Source organism: Colias eurytheme, chromosome 14 (genome assembly GCF_061535395.1).
Source record: "Colias eurytheme isolate Ceu_HAF_F1 chromosome 14, ilColEury1 Martin Lab GWU primary, whole genome shotgun sequence".
Classification (NCBI taxonomy): Eukaryota; Metazoa; Arthropoda; class Insecta; order Lepidoptera; family Pieridae; genus Colias; species Colias eurytheme.
This window is the reverse complement of record NC_142993.1, coordinates 8,102,998-8,122,121: the sequence shown is the minus strand read 5'-3', so window position 1 is coordinate 8,122,121 and position 19,124 is coordinate 8,102,998. Positions and strand designations below refer to the sequence as shown.

At 35.9% G+C, this 19,124-nt stretch overlaps 2 protein-coding genes across 5 annotated transcripts; both read left to right on the top strand.

The window, feature by feature from the left end:
• Positions 1–2,278: 2,278 nt before the first annotated feature.
• On the top strand, positions 2,279–5,239 carry Acat1 (Acetyl-CoA acetyltransferase 1). 3 transcript variants are annotated; one of them, XM_090109360.1, is made up of 4 exons: positions 2,279–2,571; positions 2,845–3,033; positions 3,334–4,352; positions 4,711–5,239. In XM_090109360.1, the coding sequence occupies exons 1-4, from the start codon at positions 2,515–2,517 to the stop codon at positions 4,988–4,990; spliced, it is 1,545 nt and encodes a 514-aa protein (XP_089965486.1). In that variant the 5' UTR covers positions 2,279–2,514; the 3' UTR covers positions 4,991–5,239. The 3 variants fall into 3 exon arrangements, with proteins under 3 accessions (XP_089965486.1, XP_089965488.1, XP_089965487.1); XM_090109361.1 differs by lacking the exon at positions 2,279–2,571 and adding an exon at positions 2,644–2,754; XM_090109362.1 differs by lacking the exon at positions 4,711–5,239 and having other exon boundaries at positions 2,284–2,571; positions 3,334–4,671.
• A 492-nt stretch (positions 5,240–5,731) lies between these two features.
• Positions 5,732–19,002, top strand: LOC149903001 (exportin-4-like). 2 transcript variants are annotated; one of them, XR_016457480.1, is made up of 15 exons: positions 5,732–5,981; positions 6,094–6,372; positions 6,483–7,310; positions 7,585–7,751; positions 8,075–8,242; positions 9,230–9,336; positions 9,636–9,792; positions 10,006–10,165; positions 11,895–12,055; positions 12,853–12,983; positions 13,248–13,399; positions 13,841–14,010; positions 14,188–14,287; positions 17,683–17,975; positions 18,254–18,392. XR_016457480.1 is itself a non-coding variant. In XM_090109559.1 (15 exons), exons 1-15 carry the CDS (start codon positions 5,931–5,933, stop codon positions 18,725–18,727), a joined length of 3,291 nt encoding a protein of 1,096 aa, XP_089965685.1. In that variant the 5' UTR covers positions 5,732–5,930; the 3' UTR covers positions 18,728–19,002. The 2 variants fall into 2 exon arrangements, 1 of the variants encoding a protein (XP_089965685.1); XM_090109559.1 differs by having other exon boundaries at positions 17,683–17,868; positions 18,254–19,002.
• The last annotated feature ends 122 nt before the right edge of the window (positions 19,003–19,124 follow it).

Here is a 19,124-nt window from a genome sequence, read left to right as displayed (position 1 = left end):
ATACCATTAATTAAGTATACATGAACCAAACGTAGAGCAGGAATATTAACATTATTTTAATAAAACAAGTAGATCAAGAATGACAAAGAATGTGATTACATAATACATTACACATTCAACCACTCAAAAAATTTCAACTGTCAATGTCAAGAAAGGTGACGTTTATACATTTAATTATGTCCGGCGGACCACTGTACGTACACATGATCGAATATGGTCCGGAGCGCACCAAGGTCACGGTGCGGTCCGTACCAAATTCGAACGTCTGTTTATACTTTAAAACAAAGAGTTGTTCAGAGATTATAGAGCATTATCACAGTATTACAATATTATTTCCTACAGTAAGGAATCGCCTTTGATGTCGCGCGATGCCGCCGCCAGCGTAGGTACTTACGCTGCCACACGAAAATACGCTAGGGTTGCAACAAATGGGAAATAAAACAATTTTGATTATTAATATTATGATGAAATCATTTATTCATATGTACATTCAAAATAATTGCGATTATTAAATCTGATGTAATTATTTGTTCATAAATATATAATTACAGATATTGCACTGCTAAATATTATTTACGTGGACACTTTATTTTTGGATGTTCTTAATTGTATATTATACCATTTAACTAAGTAATGCATTCGCATTGGGATGTACAATCTGATTAGAAAATAATGAGGACAACATATAGATAGCTTTGATTTTAATTCAACAGATACAATTAATACAATCTTTCTGAAATATTGTTTCCTTCTGGGATTTCAATGTAGATTTACATCCGTAAACGGAACAGTTTTTGCGCGTCATAATAGAATATGTAAGTACCTATGTATAATAAAATTATTACACAAAAAATACGACTGCGTCATCCTTTCGCGATAGTTAATGCAAACTCAGCGTGATTGCATTAAGCGGCCCGCGTCGCCCGACCCCCCGCCAGTTCCCCTCCGTTTCTCTGCACAAGTACATTCGTCGCCATACTGTAGGATGGTAATACTGTGGCATTATAGAGAGGTGCCATGCCAAGCACCTCACCACCCCTATAAAAGATACTTAAATCTTAAATTAAATAAACAAACTTATGGAAGCCATTATGGAAGAGAATAATATAATTAAATACTTAAATAAAAATGCGTACATTTTTAATCAATCTCGGGTCTCTCGGGAAACGTTCTTCAGTATCATTTTTCGAAATACTTACAATAATTTAGATTTCTTCGTCGAAGTAAACTACTTCAATTTTTTTTAATTCACAATATGTAAATTATTTGATTTCAAAATCAATTAATAGAATATTTACCTCACGGTACCTAAATAAAATATCTATATTATAAGTACTTGATTACCAACGCTTCCTCAAATAATTCATTAATTACTGTAATCTTTTTAGGGGTAATTTTTAAAAAAAGAATATTAATTATCCCACTAAATGAACAGGTTTCTTTTTTTAAACATTTAAAAAAAATACACACAAGAAGGGTAATTACGCACGATCATCTTTAGTAGAAAATCATTTACACATAGTTTGTCTCTTTGTTTGTTTGAACGCGCTAATCTCAAGAACTACAAACCGTTTTAAAAATTCTTTCGGTTTTGGTTAGCCCGAGTTATAGCTGTTAGTCAAGGAAGGATAAAGGCTATTTACATCATCACGGTAAGACAAACAGAAGCGGAGCCAGGCGGGTGAAACGGCGGAGCGCAGCTAGTCTATACTAATATAATAAAGAGGAAAGGTTTGTATGTACGTATGTATGGTTTTGACGCATAAACTACTGGACCGATTTTGATGAAATTTGGCACAGATAATCTGAGACCCTGAGAAAGAACCAGGGGCGTAGCTACCGCCGTATCTGCCGTATCAATTATACGGGGCCCCCGCCCCTAGGGGGCCCCCAACGTGGGCTTTTGTGAGAAATCTTTACCCTTCCTAAGGGCCCCCAAACAAATTTTTATACGGAGCCCCGCCAAGGCTCGCTACGATTCTGGAAAGAACATAGGCTACCGTTTATTGCGAAATATGTACCACGGGCGAAGCCGGGGCGGACCGCTAGTAAATAATAAATGAATTCAGAAACTACTTATTGACTTTTTATTTTTTGCAATTATTGAACTCTTCATTATCATTATGATACAACTTTACTAGATTGCCCTTGATTGTTTTTTCAATCTGATAAATACTAGTTTAAATAATTATTAGGTATATATTACGATAAGTACATAAATAGAAATAGTATAGCTTATTCTGTGGGCATTCAGTTTAATTTTATTAAAATAAAAAGTTCAAAGTTCAACTTCAAAACATGTAACATGTATCTGAGCTTAACTATTTTCAACTTTGCTGCTTTTAAGTAAAGTTTAATTTGGGAGTGACTGTGATAAAGATGCAAATAATTATATTCTTAACAATTCGTTGATAAGCGACATTTTCATTCAAATTATTCTGAGATTTGTTATCTACAGTCGACGTGTTCTCGCGCTGAATACTTTGTACCAAAGTTTTTCTTTAAAATATAACAATGATATTTTCCAACGGAAGTAGAATAATTAACATCAAAATGCGTGCTATGAACAAGGTTTGTGGTTTGTACTTTTAACTCTAGAGATCTTTAACTTTTTCCTGCTGCGTCAAGAAACGATAAAAATTTTAGTTGTGTTTGAACAATCGAGTGAGCTGGTCGAGCTAACAGACCTCGAGTTTTAATAGCATATACGAGTGATTAAAATAAATATATTTTTTTTAAATTTTAAATAAATAGGTACATATTTACATAGATAAAAAAATATTTCTTAAACTTTTTTATTGTTTATATTTTAAAAAATTGTATGATATTGTATTTTTTTATTAGATATACACTACGATGGCGACTTATTCTACTAAAATTTCGCTGAATGAAGTTGTAATTGCATCAGCAGTAAGGACTCCAATGGGATCCTTTAGAGGAAGTCTAGCTAATCTTTCGGCTACGGAATTAGGGGCTGTTGCCGTCAAAGCAGCAATCGAAAGAGCCGGCATTCCTAAAGAAGAAATCAAAGAGGTTAGTTCCAATTTACATACTCATACTTTCTATTTGTACAGTTATACGACCTGCTATGTTTGGTTTAATGGTTTTTTTTCGCTTCGCGTGTGTGCTTTAGTTATCTAAACGTGATAAGATAATAAAAAAAATATATATATATAGCCAATGAAAATATATTATTATATTTTTCATGTCTATTTAATTATTAAATTTATTGGACACAATTCCAAGAATTAACAATAAAATAGACTTATATGATTAGAATATGAAGTCTACCTACTTTTAAAATTTTATGTAATAAATATTTTATTTTTTTAGGTTTATATGGGCAATGTGTGCTCAGGATATTTAGGACAAGCTCCAGCTAGACAGGCTGTTATATTTGCAGGCCTCCCAAAAAGTACAATTTGCACCACAGTGAATAAAGTATGTGCATCAGGAATGAAGTCAGTAATGCTAGCTGCACAAGGCCTCCAAACTGGTGCTCAAGATGTTATGTTAGCAGGAGGTATGGAATCCATGTCAAATGTGCCCTTCTATTTGAAGAGAGGTGACACTACTTATGGAGGCATGCAATTAGTTGATGGTATTGTATTTGATGGACTAACAGACGTGTACAATAAATTCCATATGGGTAACTGTGCAGAAAATACAGCTAAAAAATTAGAAATAACAAGGGCACAACAAGATGAATATGCCATTAATAGTTACAAACGCAGTGCAGCTGCATATGAGACAAAGGCATTTGCTGATGAATTAGTGCCAGTGCCAGTGCCACAGAAAAGAGGTGCACCACCAGTAATGTTTTCAGAAGACGAAGAATACAAGAGAGTTAACTTCGAAAAGTTTACTAAACTCGCTACTGTTTTCCAAAAAGATAATGGCACAGTGACCGCTGGAAATGCTTCAACATTAAATGATGGTGCTGCTGCTTTAGTATTAATGACAGCTGAAGCAGCTCAAAGATTGAATGTAACACCCATCGCAAGAGTGGTGGGATTTGCAGATGGTGAATGTGATCCTATTGACTTTCCAATTGCCCCCGCAGTGGCTATCCCTAAACTGCTAGAAAAGACTGGTGTTAGTAAAGACGATGTTGCTCTTTGGGAGATCAATGAAGCTTTCAGTACAGTAGCTGTAGCTAATCAAAAATTATTAGGGTTAGACCCCTCTAAGGTCAATGTCCATGGTGGTGCAGTGAGTCTCGGCCACCCTATTGGTATGTCTGGGGCCAGAATTGTGGTTCATTTGTGCCATGCATTGAAAAAGGGCGAAAAAGGTGTAGCATCTATTTGTAATGGAGGGGGTGGTGCATCTTCTATCATGATTGAGAAATTGTAAGTTGAGTGTGTGAAAAACCCTGCTAAAATTATGGTTATGGCTATATATTATATTTATAATTTTTACCTGTATTATAAATAATAGTTTAAATATAATACGGGTATAGCCCCTGTATAGAATGTGTTAATAAATTTTTACTTTTATAAAGTTGAAACATTAAATTATGAAAAAGTGCCTTGCTGCTATTAAATAATAATTAAGTTAATATCATCAGGGTTACTTAAGTTAAGGTTTGTTAAGTTGTGCTGTATATTTTATAATATTCTCTATGCTATGTATTTTATCATGATTTTATGATTAAATCAACATTATTTACTCTGGTATTTCATTACAATCACCATTCATTATTTACAGGCCAGAAGCTAACGATGGTCTGCCTGTAATAACATTTTATACAAAAGATCCTTGTCCTCTGTGTGATATTGTAATGGAGGAACTAGAACCCTACAAAGATAGAATAAAAATTAATAAAGTTGATATAACACACAGAGAAAACATAAGATGGTTAAGGCTGTACAGACATGATATACCTGTTCTATTTTTAAATGGAAAGTTCTTGTGTATGCATCGATTAAACCGAGAAATATTGGACAAAAGGCTTGAGAGAATAGAAAATGAAAATAAATCAATGTAAACTGTTTTTAAAACACCAAGATGAGATGTATAAATATGTAATTGTGAGAAATAGCCTCGTTATATGGCATCTTTGAGCTTATTCAGAGTGCTTTAACTTGCTTCATTTGCTATGAGGTTTTTTGCTTGAAACATTATGTAACACAAAAAAAGATAATTTCAGTATTCATGGAAGAATTATGGTGTTATTATTGCCTGCATAATACTTGCGCATTGTTATGATGGTAATTAAACGTTAATTAAAAATGAATGACATTATTTTTTAAACTGTTATGTAAAAAATGTTATAAGTAGGTAATAAACTAGGTGAGTACCTATTATGTGTGTTTTTTACCGAACCCCTATGAAACGGCTAGACCGACTAAGAAATTTTGTGTAAGTACATAATATCAAATAGGTCTGCGAATAGGCCAACAACTCTTTCATAGCCCTAAATGATAAGAGTAGAGTTTACCGAGTTAGCTAGTTTCTATCTAAAGTTACATTCATATAAAAAAAATGCTATCATATAGATTCATAGCAGAAACTAGAAAGTAAGAAATAATGTTCGGAGAAGTCCCTTTTACACAATATAAATGTGTCGCTAGAAGGATCAAGGACGCTACTTATTAAACTGGAATTTAATTGGCCAAACATCTTGATTTACAAAATTAAAAATGCTTGTATCCAGAACAAGCAATCCAATATTAAAAACATAATCTTCGTGAGTTGTGACATATGTCAATTTTTGGAAAATGAAAGTCAAAAGTGAACAATTATCTTGCAAATGTTGATGCGAATTTTAGAATTACCGGCGCGTTATATCATTAATCGTGATTGGAATAAAACAACTACAAACTAAAGTTTATAGTATTTCCTGATTATGCGGTTGCAATAAGAGCAGATATAAAATTCATTCATAATTTTAGTTACATGTCAATTCACTCTTCAACATAAACACCATGGATAATACAGCTATTCAAACTTTGGAAGCAGCAGCTCAAATGCTAATGGTAAAAATTATCTCATTCTGTCTGTAGTAACTAGTAAGCTAAGAACTTGTTGTTGTTGTGTTACACAGACATTTATTTTTTGTTTACATATTTTATATTAATTGTTACACAGGCACCACCGAATTTAGTCAGTTCAGAGCAAAGACATCAGGCTGAAAGCGTATTTCTGGAGTTTCGGAGTACAAAAAATCCATATCAATTGTGTAGGGAACTTTTAGAAAAGTCCACTTCTGACTATGTTTTATTTGAAGCTGCAGGATTAATAAAATCTGCACTAATTAGAGAATGGAATTTACTTAGTGAGAACGATATTACTTCGCTTCGAGAATATTTACTCAACTATTTATTAAGAAAAGATACACCACCATTCCTAAAAGAAAAATTGTTGCAGGTAAAATTTAATTTATTTTGTGTCATAAAATGGTCTTTACTGCATTGATTATTATTATTATCTTCAATAAATAAGAATAACACATATAGCTTGTTCATTTATGTTTTTAGACGATTGCAGTTATTATCAAAAGAGGCAGTATTAATGATTCTGGAAGAGAAAGAAAAGCATTGCTTGATGAGTTAGAGAAAATTATATTAGGGTCTCCAATAGGCCAACAAAAATTAGCATGCGCATTGATTCAGGCTTTAATGCAAGAATATGCCATAACAGTTAAGTCGGCTGATGTAGGCTTAACTTGGGAAGTACATTTTTGGCTTAAAAAGTCATTTGAGGCGACAGATCTGAAGAGAATATTTAGATTTATTGTTGGAGTTTTGGAACAAATTGTACATTCTGGAGTCCGGCCAGAAGGGGATCAAGCAGTGTTGACAAAACAACTGTTGACCATTGTTGAATCTATATTATGCTGGAGTCATGTATCACCGTTGCTTTCAAAGAGATTGATTGGTGCATTTGAAGCTATATATGAGAGTGACAGTGCTCCCGCATTGCGTCTTAGTCTAAATTGGAGGGACACAATCATGAAACCAGAATTAATAGCTCTATTCTTTGAGATTCATTTGCATGTAAGACAGAATCCAGATTTAGCGAATCCATCTCTCACTTGCCTAGTACAATTGGCTAGTTTAAGTGGTGTTGTTGTGTCTGCAAATAATCTGAAAGAGCAGTACTTAGAGAATTATGTTAACAACTTTATGAGGATGCTGGCTTTTATTCAACCAGCTGATAGGGAAATGCTTGGAATAGCAGATATTTATAGACGGCTTGTACAGTTTTTCACACCTCCAATGATAGCGGCATCGCCACCAACTTTTCTGCAAAATTTAACAACATATACCTGTCATTGTATCAGAGGGTCTGTTATTGAGGAAGGTGTAAGTATTTTCAACTTCATAACCCTTATTGGCTTTAATGAAATTATATTCAAAAATTCTTTGTTTTTTTCTTTGCTCAAATCCTTTTTTCATCTTCTGACAGGTTTATATTTAAAGTAAATTTAATTTGAAGTACTTTAGATTTTCTTAATGATGAGATTTGAATAAATTATTGGATTAATAATTTTAAGAAATTTCTATTTTCATTTTTTTATAGCAATACATCGAAACCATTATATGAATTTGATTTAAAATAAAAACATTATCTGTTTAGATAAATGAAGATACAGTTTGGAGAGAAGCGTTAAACAAATTTCTTCATACTTGGAGCTCTCTAGTTCATGATACTGATGGCTTTTCAAACGAAGCTCTCATGAACCCTTGTATAGAAATATTTAATACATATCTACAGTGTAGGCTGGCACCTCCTGATGGGACAAGGTATATATAGTTTATGTATTATAAATTATTAATAAGTTTGTTGTTAAAACCAATGTTGCAAATGTACAATTGATTTGTATTATTCATTTTTATAAATTTCTTTAGGTGCGTTGAGATTAAAATTTCAAGGTCGCGTCATGGCAATACCGTCACGTCTTGGAGTAACTAGTAAGGCGACTATTTTGGTAACTTTGAATATTGCCAAAGAAGTTTCACTTCTGACACGTGTGCTCGACAAAAACACTCATTTTTATTCTAATTATGTACTTGAAATATATATTTTTTTTTCTTTTTAAAATTTTATATCTTTATCGATCAATCAGAGGTGCCGAAAGTAGCGACGGTTGTTCAGAGGACATAAAGGATGATGTACAAGAGGACGAGCGGCAATTGCACAGCAATGTGTTGCTCACTATAGGTGCTATAGCGCGGAAGGCGCCCGCACATTGCTGTCATGTGCTGTACACGTTGTTGACTGATAGGAGCAAGAGGTGAGAATTTTTAAATGTTACCGGAAATGTATGAAATCAAGGAATTGTATACAAATCCTAGGAAATGGGTACAATTCCGATACCATTTAGGAAATGTATAAAATATTGTTTAATAAACTATCTAATGCATAGATATCCTAGGAAATGTATAATCTTCCTCGGAATTATATATAATTCCAATATCGTATTAGGAAATGTATAAAGTAAATGATTTCTGTAATAAAACACGTTGTTATTTTTTTATTGAGACAATCGGGTAACAGTCTTACCGTAAAATAATAATAATATGTTCATATTATCTTACTAATTAACATTTCTTAAATCAACTTATATTCAATCAAATCAAATTTTCATTTGGTAAGTAATCACTCCCCTCGTCCCGCTGTCCCTGTGTACATGTCGCAGTCGGATTGTATAATCCGCCGTATTACAAACGTCCAGCATTTTGTAATATGCCGAAATTCGTCTTTTTCCAAAATTCTACAAAAAGACGGTCACGAGCCAACGGAGCCCCACGAAGTGGGGCTCCTATTTCTGTGTAGTTTTAAAAAACACGAACCTAACCTAACCCACCCCCTTATCCAAACCAAAAATTTCTGATTACGAATTTTCGGCATATTACAAATTGCCGGCCGTTTGTAATACGGCGGATTATACAATCCGACTGCGACATACACACCCCTCGTCCCGCGTACCTTCCAATATCTTAGATGTTTTACATTTCCGATTGCTATTTAGGAAATGTATAGATTTCCTTGGAAATTCGTATAAAATAATTTATTTCACACATTTCCGTGCGATTTTAGGAATTACATACATTGCCTAGGAATTTTATACAATGACGGATTACATACATTTCCGTTAACATATACATAAGATAAATATATTAGTGAATATCATAACATTGAATTGTATCTCCTCACAAGGAAATGTTAAAAAAAAGCTTTCTGAACTTGCAAAGTATTAAAAAAAATGATTTTATCTCAGGCTTGAATCTCAGCTACAATTGATGTATATGGGGAAATTACCAGTTAGCGGAGGGGAACAACTAGTCACTTTATTTGAAGATCTCCATTGGATTCTGATGATAACTGGTGAGATTTGAAAATTAAATTTTGGCTATCTTTAAATGCAACACAAAAAATATTATGGAAAATTATTTTGCATTGCAACAAAAAAAATATTTCCGAATAAAAAATTTTTATTTTGTACTTACTAATTTTGAAAAAATGATATGAAATAGAGTTTATAAAAAAATTTGAAGATTTGCAATATCCCCCAGATTGAATCAAGACAATATATTTTCCATCTATTTTCAGAACAATAAAGAATTCATTTTTGTTTAAATAAATTATTGTAGTGTAAAATTTTAACAATTTATTTATTTTTTAAGGTCACTTCATAGCAGTAGATTGTGTGGAAGGTGAAACAGTACTAATTCCACAAGAGATAGTACAGTTTAGTATGTCGGAGAATGCCAATGTGGATGCCTCGCTACGGTATTTAGTTGGGGAAAGCAACAATACGGAAAATGTCGATTCTGTACTTAAGTATGTTGATTTAGTACATTCTTTGTCAAAAAATATGATTTGTTGATTTTGTAAAACTTTTAAATCATAGCAAATTCACTTTAACAAATGTCGATAAATAAGAGAGGTAAGTACAAAAATAATTTTTTTCCACCATATAATATCATTTTATATCATTGTTAATTTTTAAAATAAAAAAAAATAATATTAAAATTAAAACACACAAATTTTCAGGTTAGTCGGCGAAATACTTAAAATTAGTGCATACGAGTGTGTAGCGTTAGAAGCGGGCCTGGGATCTGTATTCAGTCCGGAACTGTCTGCAACATTGTCATGGCTCTTGAAAATTTGGGCTAATTCGTATTTGATGCAGCAATCGTCGCAATATTCTGAGGTAAACTATTTGACGTCATCATTATTACGAATATTGACTATTTGAACTTAGACAAGGGCTTCCATAAGTTTATTTTGTTTATTCAATATAATTCATATTGTAGCGATATAAAAATGTGATTAGCTTAACCTGTATGTTTGTAACTAATCAACTCCTTTAGGCTCAGTTCTGACCAAATGTAAAGCAGAAATATTTATTTTGAACTTTGTGCACTTGTCAAAGACCAATGGCAATTCAATAATTTCATGAGTTTTAAGTGAAGCTTGAATTTTGTGCTTGATGATAATAGTTAGAAGTTTAGGGACTGATATTATGAAACACTACTTTGTATCGCGAGGAAACATCCCATTCTCATAGGAAGATTTTTTACATAAATAAGTCCCATGTCCCCAAGTGGGGTAAGGGGCAGATGCATTATACATCTGTTTCACTGATCGATTTTCTTTAGGGACAAGTAGGTGATCAGCCTTCTGTGTCTTACCAGACCAAGACATCTTCTTTTCTCGTCTCCACCGGGAATCGAACCCAGGACCCCTCGGTGCTACGCTCACGCGTCAACCACTGTACCAAGGAGGCGGTCAACTACATAAATGAAATATACAATAAAAATACATAAACAGACCTATAGTTTCATTTTTTTTTATTTATTTGTCATCGGCGCATGCAACAGCTAGTCTATATACAGGGTGTCCCAGAACTCAACGTCAAGCCAAAACGGGGCAACAGGATTGATTGTAACCATCAAGAGAAAAATCTGAAAAAAAATCTAGCCCATGCATTTTGAAAATTATGGGCATTTAAGAAAAACCTAAAAATTTGGTCAACCTGTAACTATTTTTCGGTTATTGTGGTGAATTTTTAGTATTTTTGTTCATTTAAACTTTGAAACCGTAACCCTAAATAACATTTCTAGAAACACAGTCAAAAATAATGACACAATTGCCCCAAGTTTCCTTGAATTGAAGACTATTTGTTAAACTATGAATTTAAAATTTTCTAAATTTGTCGACTTTGACGGCCCCTCCTTTAAAAAAAATGTACTAGAGTGCCTTGGCAAGTGCCATTAAAAGTTGGCGCATTTAATCAGGAATGTAAAATAGTAAACACTTGTTAGTTTCATACTAAAAAAAAAAATGAATGAAAAAATAAAAACCTCAAGTAACCCGATTTTTGCTAACCCATTTTATTCAGTTAAAATGTTTTTAATTCGCACAAACTCTTGGTAGGTTCTTAGTTTTACGGCAAAATGATGAGAGAGATGGATAGTAGACATGTTTGCCATGAGTGAGCATAGGGTTACGGTTCCAAAGTTTAACTTTAAATGAACAAAAATAATAAAAATTCACCACAATAACCGAAAAATAGTTACAGGTTGACCAAATTTTTAGGTTTTTCTTAAATGCCCATAATTTTCAAAATGCATGGGCTAGATTTTTTTTCAGATTTTTCTCATGATGGTTACAATCAATCCTGTCGCCCCGTTTTGGCTTAACGTTGAGTTCTGGGACACCCTGTATATTAAACTCAAAGGTGACTGAAATAGTGATCTATCAACGCACAGCCCAAACCATTGGACGTATCGGGCTGAAATTTGGCATGCAGGTAGATGTTAGGACGTAGGCATCCGCTAAGAAAGGATTTCCCGAAATTCTTGCGGGAACGGGGAAAAACGGGGATGCACGTACAAAGTCGTGGGCGGAAGCTAGTAAGCTATAAATATACATTGCAGGTACTAGAGAGCGCGTTCGGCGCGGGCTCTATGGGCGGCGCGTGGGCGGTGCGGCGGGCCGCGCGCCGCGCCGCCGCCGTGCTGCGCCACCTCGCCGCGCAGCCCGTCGCCGCCACGCACGCCACGCAGCTGCTGGCCACGCTCGCGCACAGCCACCGCAAGTGAGCGCGCACACACACCCACACGCACATCGTGAACACAGTACAATACACAAACGCTCACACGCATACATCTGCTACGCCACCTCGCCGCACACTGTCAGCCACCGCAAGTGAGCACGCACACACGTGCACAACATTTACAATATGTACATAAGTGATGTGTACTAAGTATATACTCACACACTAACACACTAAACGCGATACAGGAAACACACGCTCACGTTGAACGCGAGCGGTGCAGTAATACACAGACATGGCTTTCGAAATTTGCGTGCTTAGGTCGATGTGCGCACACACATACGCATGGAAACACGTCCACGCTCATGTAATATATTGCACATCCACATACATCTTGAATGCAAAAACATATATAAATGCAAATGCAGTGCAAGCATACCAAACAAGTCAATAACTGCGTTAAAAACAACCGACTTCAAACTTGCACTTGCAACATTTACAAATACAGACAAAAATGCTCATAAAATAAAAACTACTGGGCCTATCCGAATAAAATTTTTATGGGACCAATTCGACACCATCCTGCATCGAACAAAAAAAGAATCACGTAAATCGGTTCAGAAACCACGGAGTAATCGGTGTACATACATAAAAAAAAAAAAAACATACCGGCCGAATTGATAACCTCCTCCTTTTTTTTGAAGTCGGTTAAAAACATAACGACACATCCATCGTCTAAACATTCAAAAATGAATTGCATCCAATTATTTCATAAAATTTATGAAACAAATATGATGATAAAGAAATTATTAAATTCCAACAATAGTGTTACTTTTCAGGGAAAGTCCATTAGCAAGTTGTGAAGAATTTTTGTCTCTAGTCGCCTGGGAAGCGTCTGGCAGTAACTTGCCGGGGGATATACGAAGAGAGCTACATAGAGCTTTTGCTATAGCCGCTACGTATTCTGAAGGTAGCTTTAGCATAATAGCGACCGTTTTTAAAACAAGTTAGATTTTAGAACGTTGGTTTTGTCTTAATGTATTTGAGCTGATTTCAGGGAAAAAAATTTACAATATAGAGACTTAAAAATTACAAATATATTTTTTTTTCATAACTAGAGCATGTGCAACGTGTGATCGTATATTATATAGATACGATGCTGAACAAAATCGATGTCATATACCTTTTATTATAGAAAAAATTATTTACGTAAATTTTTATGTTATATTTTTAGGTGAAGTGCGCAACAGGCTATTAGCAAGTACAGTCGCATTGACGGACAAGCTGCAGAATATATTGAATATGCAATCGGATACGGAACCCGTTCGCAACATGTTAGCGGATACACTAGATTGTTTTATTGGCGTCACTGAAGGTGTACATGAAGTATGTACAATTTGCTGAAGTATTTATGAAATTATTAAAGTGAAACTTTTATTACATCGTCTCAAACTTTTTGGTCTGTGTAGCCGTGACGGTTGGCTGCCGAGTAGGTATACCTACTCGGCAGCCGCGATACACGCGACATGCGCTACACAAAGCAGTGTTCGGAACCGTTCGAACAGTTTCACTTTTACCGTGGTTTCATAAAACCACACAACATTTTTTTTTTAAATATACCGTGTGCAAATAATTATTGTCGATTCTAACTACGTAACATTAAATTGAAATTTCTGCACAATAATATTTTGATTTTCAAAACGTTTTGTCGTTTTCCGACATTTTCATTACCGTTTTTTTTATTTGCAAAATGTGCTGTATAATTTTTTTTTATTGTATAAGACAAGTATTGTGCGTACATGATTATTCAATATTAAATTATTTTAGGTTGGAACAGTCGATGAACAATTCCTCATGTTGATCGGTGCGTTGGACAAAATACCGGGAATTCTGTTCAAGTATCACAACTATCCTGGTGTAGTGTTGCCCGCTCTCAATCTTCTTGCCAAAAGCGCGAAGAGAATGTTACACTCTGTGCAACAACAGAATGTTAATAAGTAAGTTGTTACTAATATAAGTTTTTTGAAGTGAAACTTATATAAGGATATTGAGAGTAAAATTTCAAGGTCGCATCATGGCAATACCGTCACGTCATTGAATCTTGCCAAAGAAGTTTCACTTCTGACACATGTGCTCGGCACGCTCTTTTTTAATTGATTTGAATTTCTTTTCAGATTTCTTGAGATCTGCAATACAACATTTGAAGTGTACATGCGATGGAATTCAGGAAAAATATCAACTATCCCACAAGATGCTGAGGAAGAGGCGTATGAGGTATGTACATTGTTTTTAAGCTATTGCATAGCTTCTATCGCAGGCCTTGAGCGCGGGGACCGAATCCAGAAATTGCGTAACGAAAAACCTCACGCTCCCCACGGGGACGGGCGCGGAGGTGTGGCTTGAAGGCATAGCATGCAATAGCTTTACCGCGGCAGTCCCCGAGTGACACACGTCTTCTTTTTCCTATATCGTGTTTTGTTTACGTTCAAATAAATTATGATAACTTAGTACCATAGATTATAATCCTATCCTACTTCCTACTATCCTACTATCCTATCCTACTTCCTATCCTATCCTACTAATATTATAAATGCGAAATTTTGTGAGGATGGATGTGTATGTGTATGTTTGTTACTCTTTCACGCAAATACTACTGAACCGATTAAAATGAAATTTAGCATTCATATAGAGGGTAACTTGGATTAACACATAGGATAGGTTTTATCCCAGAAACCCACGGGAACGGGAACTATGCAGGTTTTTCTTTGAAAACGCGGGTGAATCCGCGGGCGGAAAGCTAGTATTAAATAATAGCAGGCCTGTCTCACTCCGCGAGGTACGGTACGCTTCACGAAAGATGACCACAAATTGGCGGCCGTCTGCGCACGTACACTCATGAAGAAAAGACTTAAGACAAAATAATATTTTAATTTTGGTTGAATAATTTGTGTAATATTGTAAACGCTGGTTATACAAAACCAAAAATGTCACGTGCGCGCTCGTCGAGCTCTCGCGTACTAATATTTTTTAACGATACGGATGAAAAAAATGTTTCAAGTAAAAGGTATTGTGTGGCGTTCGGGTGCTCACCCACCCACGTCACGATGTACTGACATAAAAGTTATCGAGTGTGTGCGTGTTTTGCATTTGCTTTTTCTTTTGTATGTGTGATATCATAACGGTCGCGCGCGAGTCGCTTACCTACAATTACAATAATACTAATAGTTAATACCTAAATAGGTTCATACATGGCTACATAATAGGTATCAACCCTAACAGCGTGATAGGCCACGCGAGTTAGAGATAGTTAGAGAAAAAATTTGTAGGTGAATGAAATTATAGGTACAGTACTCCAAAAGTGATCATGCGCATAGAAATCTTCGTCACTGTTTGGCAACTGTCATATTCCCGGAGCGTCCGAAGACGATATGTATATAGAGTGGTTAAATGCATTTTCTTCATGCATAATTAAGTAAAATTATGTGTTTTGTGCTAAAAGAGATTAATATTGATTTGTAAGTAACGATTTCGTTTCGATAATTCCTCGTAAGTAAATAGCGAGGATAACCCCCCACGATTGCGAATATGTATATCTTTGTTGGATTGATTTACTTGGAAAATTTTGTAATACTTTTAAAGTATCTTACTGAAGCTGGTGTAATGTTGGAAGAAAGGAAGGTTAAAATAACACAAGGTTTATATTGTAAAATATATGGTTTTCAAACATTTTACATTTAAATCGTAGAAATCTAATCATTAAAATCACAGTTCAAAAGTATTTACAGTACTGATCATTCCACAATATTATTACAAATTACAATTTAAAAAAAAAAAAACAATCAGAATCAGGTATTATCTTTATTTCTGACATTGTAGATACATCGGAACTTCACTTTCCCTACTGTTATCCTACCTGTGTAAATAATAATTTCATCGAAAAATTCACCTTTAAAAACAAAACCAAGAAGGGTATATTGTAATAGCAGCTCTATATAATTCGACACAGAGAGCGTGCAGTCACAACCAATTTTTTTCGTGTCTCATTCGAAATTTTCATTAAATTCGAAATCTTGCCACCAAGGGCTCTTGAAAATTTTTGGTCCTCCACCCGAATTTATTATATTGTCATTCATATCACTTAGGGCCGATTTTTCAATGCCCAGATAAACAGCTAGATAGACTTTATTCTTCAGTTAACAAAATATTCAATTTTTCAATAGACGAATAGGCCTTATCTATCGAATAACTACGTTATTTGAGGAATAAATCTATTTGCCGCTCCAACGGCCAGATAGCGTGCTATTCGACGGTTAGGCGTTTGAGTTGACAACTGATTCGTCAAATTTGGGATATTTTCGTATGTCATAACATAGAGCGTAGAATTATTAACAATTAAACCTCTTTCTATATAATTATTATCAATTAAAATCATATTGAAATTGATATTTTTGATAGTACTGATGACCATGCCATTGAAAATTTACCGAACGCTGCCTTTAAGTATGTCGTTTCTATCGTAAAATATATAAATTGAAACACAAATTTAACCAAACTCTTTACTCGAATCAAAACAACAATCAACAATCATAGAAGACAACTAAAACTAAAATGCACTCCTGACGTGAGTCATAATGACGGTTGTTGACAAATTGCAAGATTTGACTCTATCCCGCTCTAAGGGCGCGTTCCCACCGTGTCGTGACGACAGATAATCGTGTAGTTTTAAGTGTCGTGGCTTATATGTTTAAATGGAGGTGTTCACATTTAGAACGACACAATTTACTGTCGTCTACGACAGTTTTTGCAGTGACGACACTTTGTCGTGACAGTGGGAACGGCAAGCACGACAGTCGTAAAACGATAAAAAATCGTGGACGGCAACTCTATGACGTCCATTGAACTCAGGAGAGTAAACGCACTAGTAATCACCAAGCGAACGCAGAGGCGACTAGATTTGTAGCTTGCTGATGATGTGTAAACGATAAAGCGACTGCCAGGAAACGATAAAATGTCGTCGCGATCCAATGGGAACAGCTAGATACGACAGTCGCTAAACGATAAAAAATGTTGACGACAAACAATCGTTATAATGGGAACAGGTAGAGACGACAGTCGTCGAACGATAAATTAGTCGTTACGACATAGTGGGAACGCGCCCTAACCTGACTAATTTAATATTTTTGTTTCGCCACTCCGAGAGCAGAGCTGCCAATATGGAAATATTTGGTCAGATAGTTATTCATCAAATAAATCACGATTGAAAAATAGGCGAGCCGTTATGAGTTAGATAAATAATTGAATAAATCTATTCGAGGGGTAGTTATTAGACTGTTTATCTCGCGATTGAAAAATCGGCCCTTAGGGTCAATTTTTTATCATTGGTTTAAACTTATCCGTCTAATTAATGATGACACATTGATATGAAAATGCCACCTGTAAAGATGGGCGATTCGAATAGATTTTTGAAATGGTAGTTTAATACGTTATTCGACAAAAAGGTTTGAACACCATTATTTATTTCACTCATCATCATCATCATCATCTGTTACTGCGCAGCGTACGTCGCGTATCCGTTTTGTCGTGGTTACGCGGGCAGGCGACACCGTGGGATTCCCAAAGCCGCGTTCTGTTCGCGTTTCGGCCGTTCTAATAGTAATCTTGTGTCATAGGATATTTGCGCGCTGATGGAGCTGATCTGCAGCATCGCGCGCAGCGGCGCCGAGCGCGGCGTCGGCGACACGTGCGCGCGCGGCCTGCGCCTGCTGCTGCCGCTCGTGACGCCGCCGCTGCTGGCGCTGCCCGCCCTCGCGCACCACGCCTACCGCATGCTGCGCGACCTCGACACCACTGTGCAGGTGAGAGCGCGCCTGCACTGCCGCTCGTGACGCCGCCGCTGCTGGCGCTGCCCGCCCTCGCGCACCACGCCTACCGCATGCTGCGCGACCTCGACACCACTGTGCAGGTGAGAGCGCGCCTGCACTGCCGCTCGTGACGCCGCTTGCGATATCTGGTGCTGCTGCAAAAGCTGCTACTGCTTCAGGAGTCGCTAAAATATGTCCAATTAGTCAAAAATTCATCGGGTGATACCTACAGGATTTTGCACATACAATGCACTTACAATATAACATTTTCAGGATCTTCATATTACACTTCTTTTAAGGAAATATTTTTCAGAAACTATCCACTGTTGAAACTCAAATTGCATTCACACAATACTCACTACAAAATTGTTAATTCCAGCTAACAAGTCTACCAGTAGAAGACTTCAACATGGTGGTGACAGCCCTACGCGTAGGCTTAACCGCAGTGTCGTGTGACGTTTCCACTCTCTGCTGCGATACAATAGTCGGCATTGCGAACAAAGTGCGCACGCTTGGCGCGGACAACCCTTACGCCGTATCACTTCTTTCTCTAGCAGAATTACTCCTAATGCTCATAATTAAAATGGAAATACCCCCGGATTCGATACCAGCAGCCGGAGCCGCGATATACGCGCTAACTTGTGTCAAACCAGCCCTACTAGAAGGTTTGGCCAGACAACTCATAGACGCATTTGCAGCCAACGATCCAGGGAATGTCCCAAGATTGGAAGAAGCCTTCGGCATTTTAACTAATGGCGTCCTCTTCGACGGACTTAGAACCCATAAAATTAGATTTCAAGACAACTTTGATAAGTTCCTAGCTAGCGTACACGGGTTCCTTATTGTTAAATAAGGAGCTGATGACTTTATTTGGTTTTTAATCGTGACTTTAAAACGTGCCGGCCATGTTTGACGGTAAGAAGACACGACTAAGTATTTATGACGTAATGTAAGTGCAATCGATGTAGTCCTTCCGGAGGGCTGTGTTTAGTATAAATGTATTTTATTGCGAATTAAGAAAATTCTTTTAAAATTTTATTAAAGTAATTGTACAAATTAATTGTACCTAGTAATTGTTCTCGTTTATTTTTTAATTCTTTGACATATATAAAATTTAATTAAGATTTATACTAATAGAGCAGGCTCCAAGGAGATGTTCATTTGCAAAAATAGCGGACCTAAATCTGACTTCTGATATTTATTGTATAGATCCCAGACATCCTATAGACAGATGTTGCCAACCAATTTTG

Coding starts and splice junctions, on each gene's coding strand:
- LOC149903001 (XM_090109559.1), top strand. CDS start 5,931: ATGGATAATACAGCTATTCAAACTTTGGAAGCAGCAGCTCAAATGCTA. Junction 12,056..12,852: donor CTCGCGCACAGCCACCGCAA/GTGAGCGCGCAC, acceptor GTTACTTTTCAG/GGAAAGTCCATTAGCAAGTT. Junction 14,011..14,187: donor CAACAACAGAATGTTAATAA/GTAAGTTGTTAC, acceptor ATTTCTTTTCAG/ATTTCTTGAGATCTGCAATA.
- Acat1 (XM_090109360.1), top strand. CDS start 2,515: ATGATATTTTCCAACGGAAGTAGAATAATTAACATCAAAATGCGTGCT. Junction 3,034..3,333: donor CTAAAGAAGAAATCAAAGAG/GTTAGTTCCAAT, acceptor TTATTTTTTTAG/GTTTATATGGGCAATGTGTG. Junction 4,353..4,710: donor TCTATCATGATTGAGAAATT/GTAAGTTGAGTG, acceptor CATTATTTACAG/GCCAGAAGCTAACGATGGTC.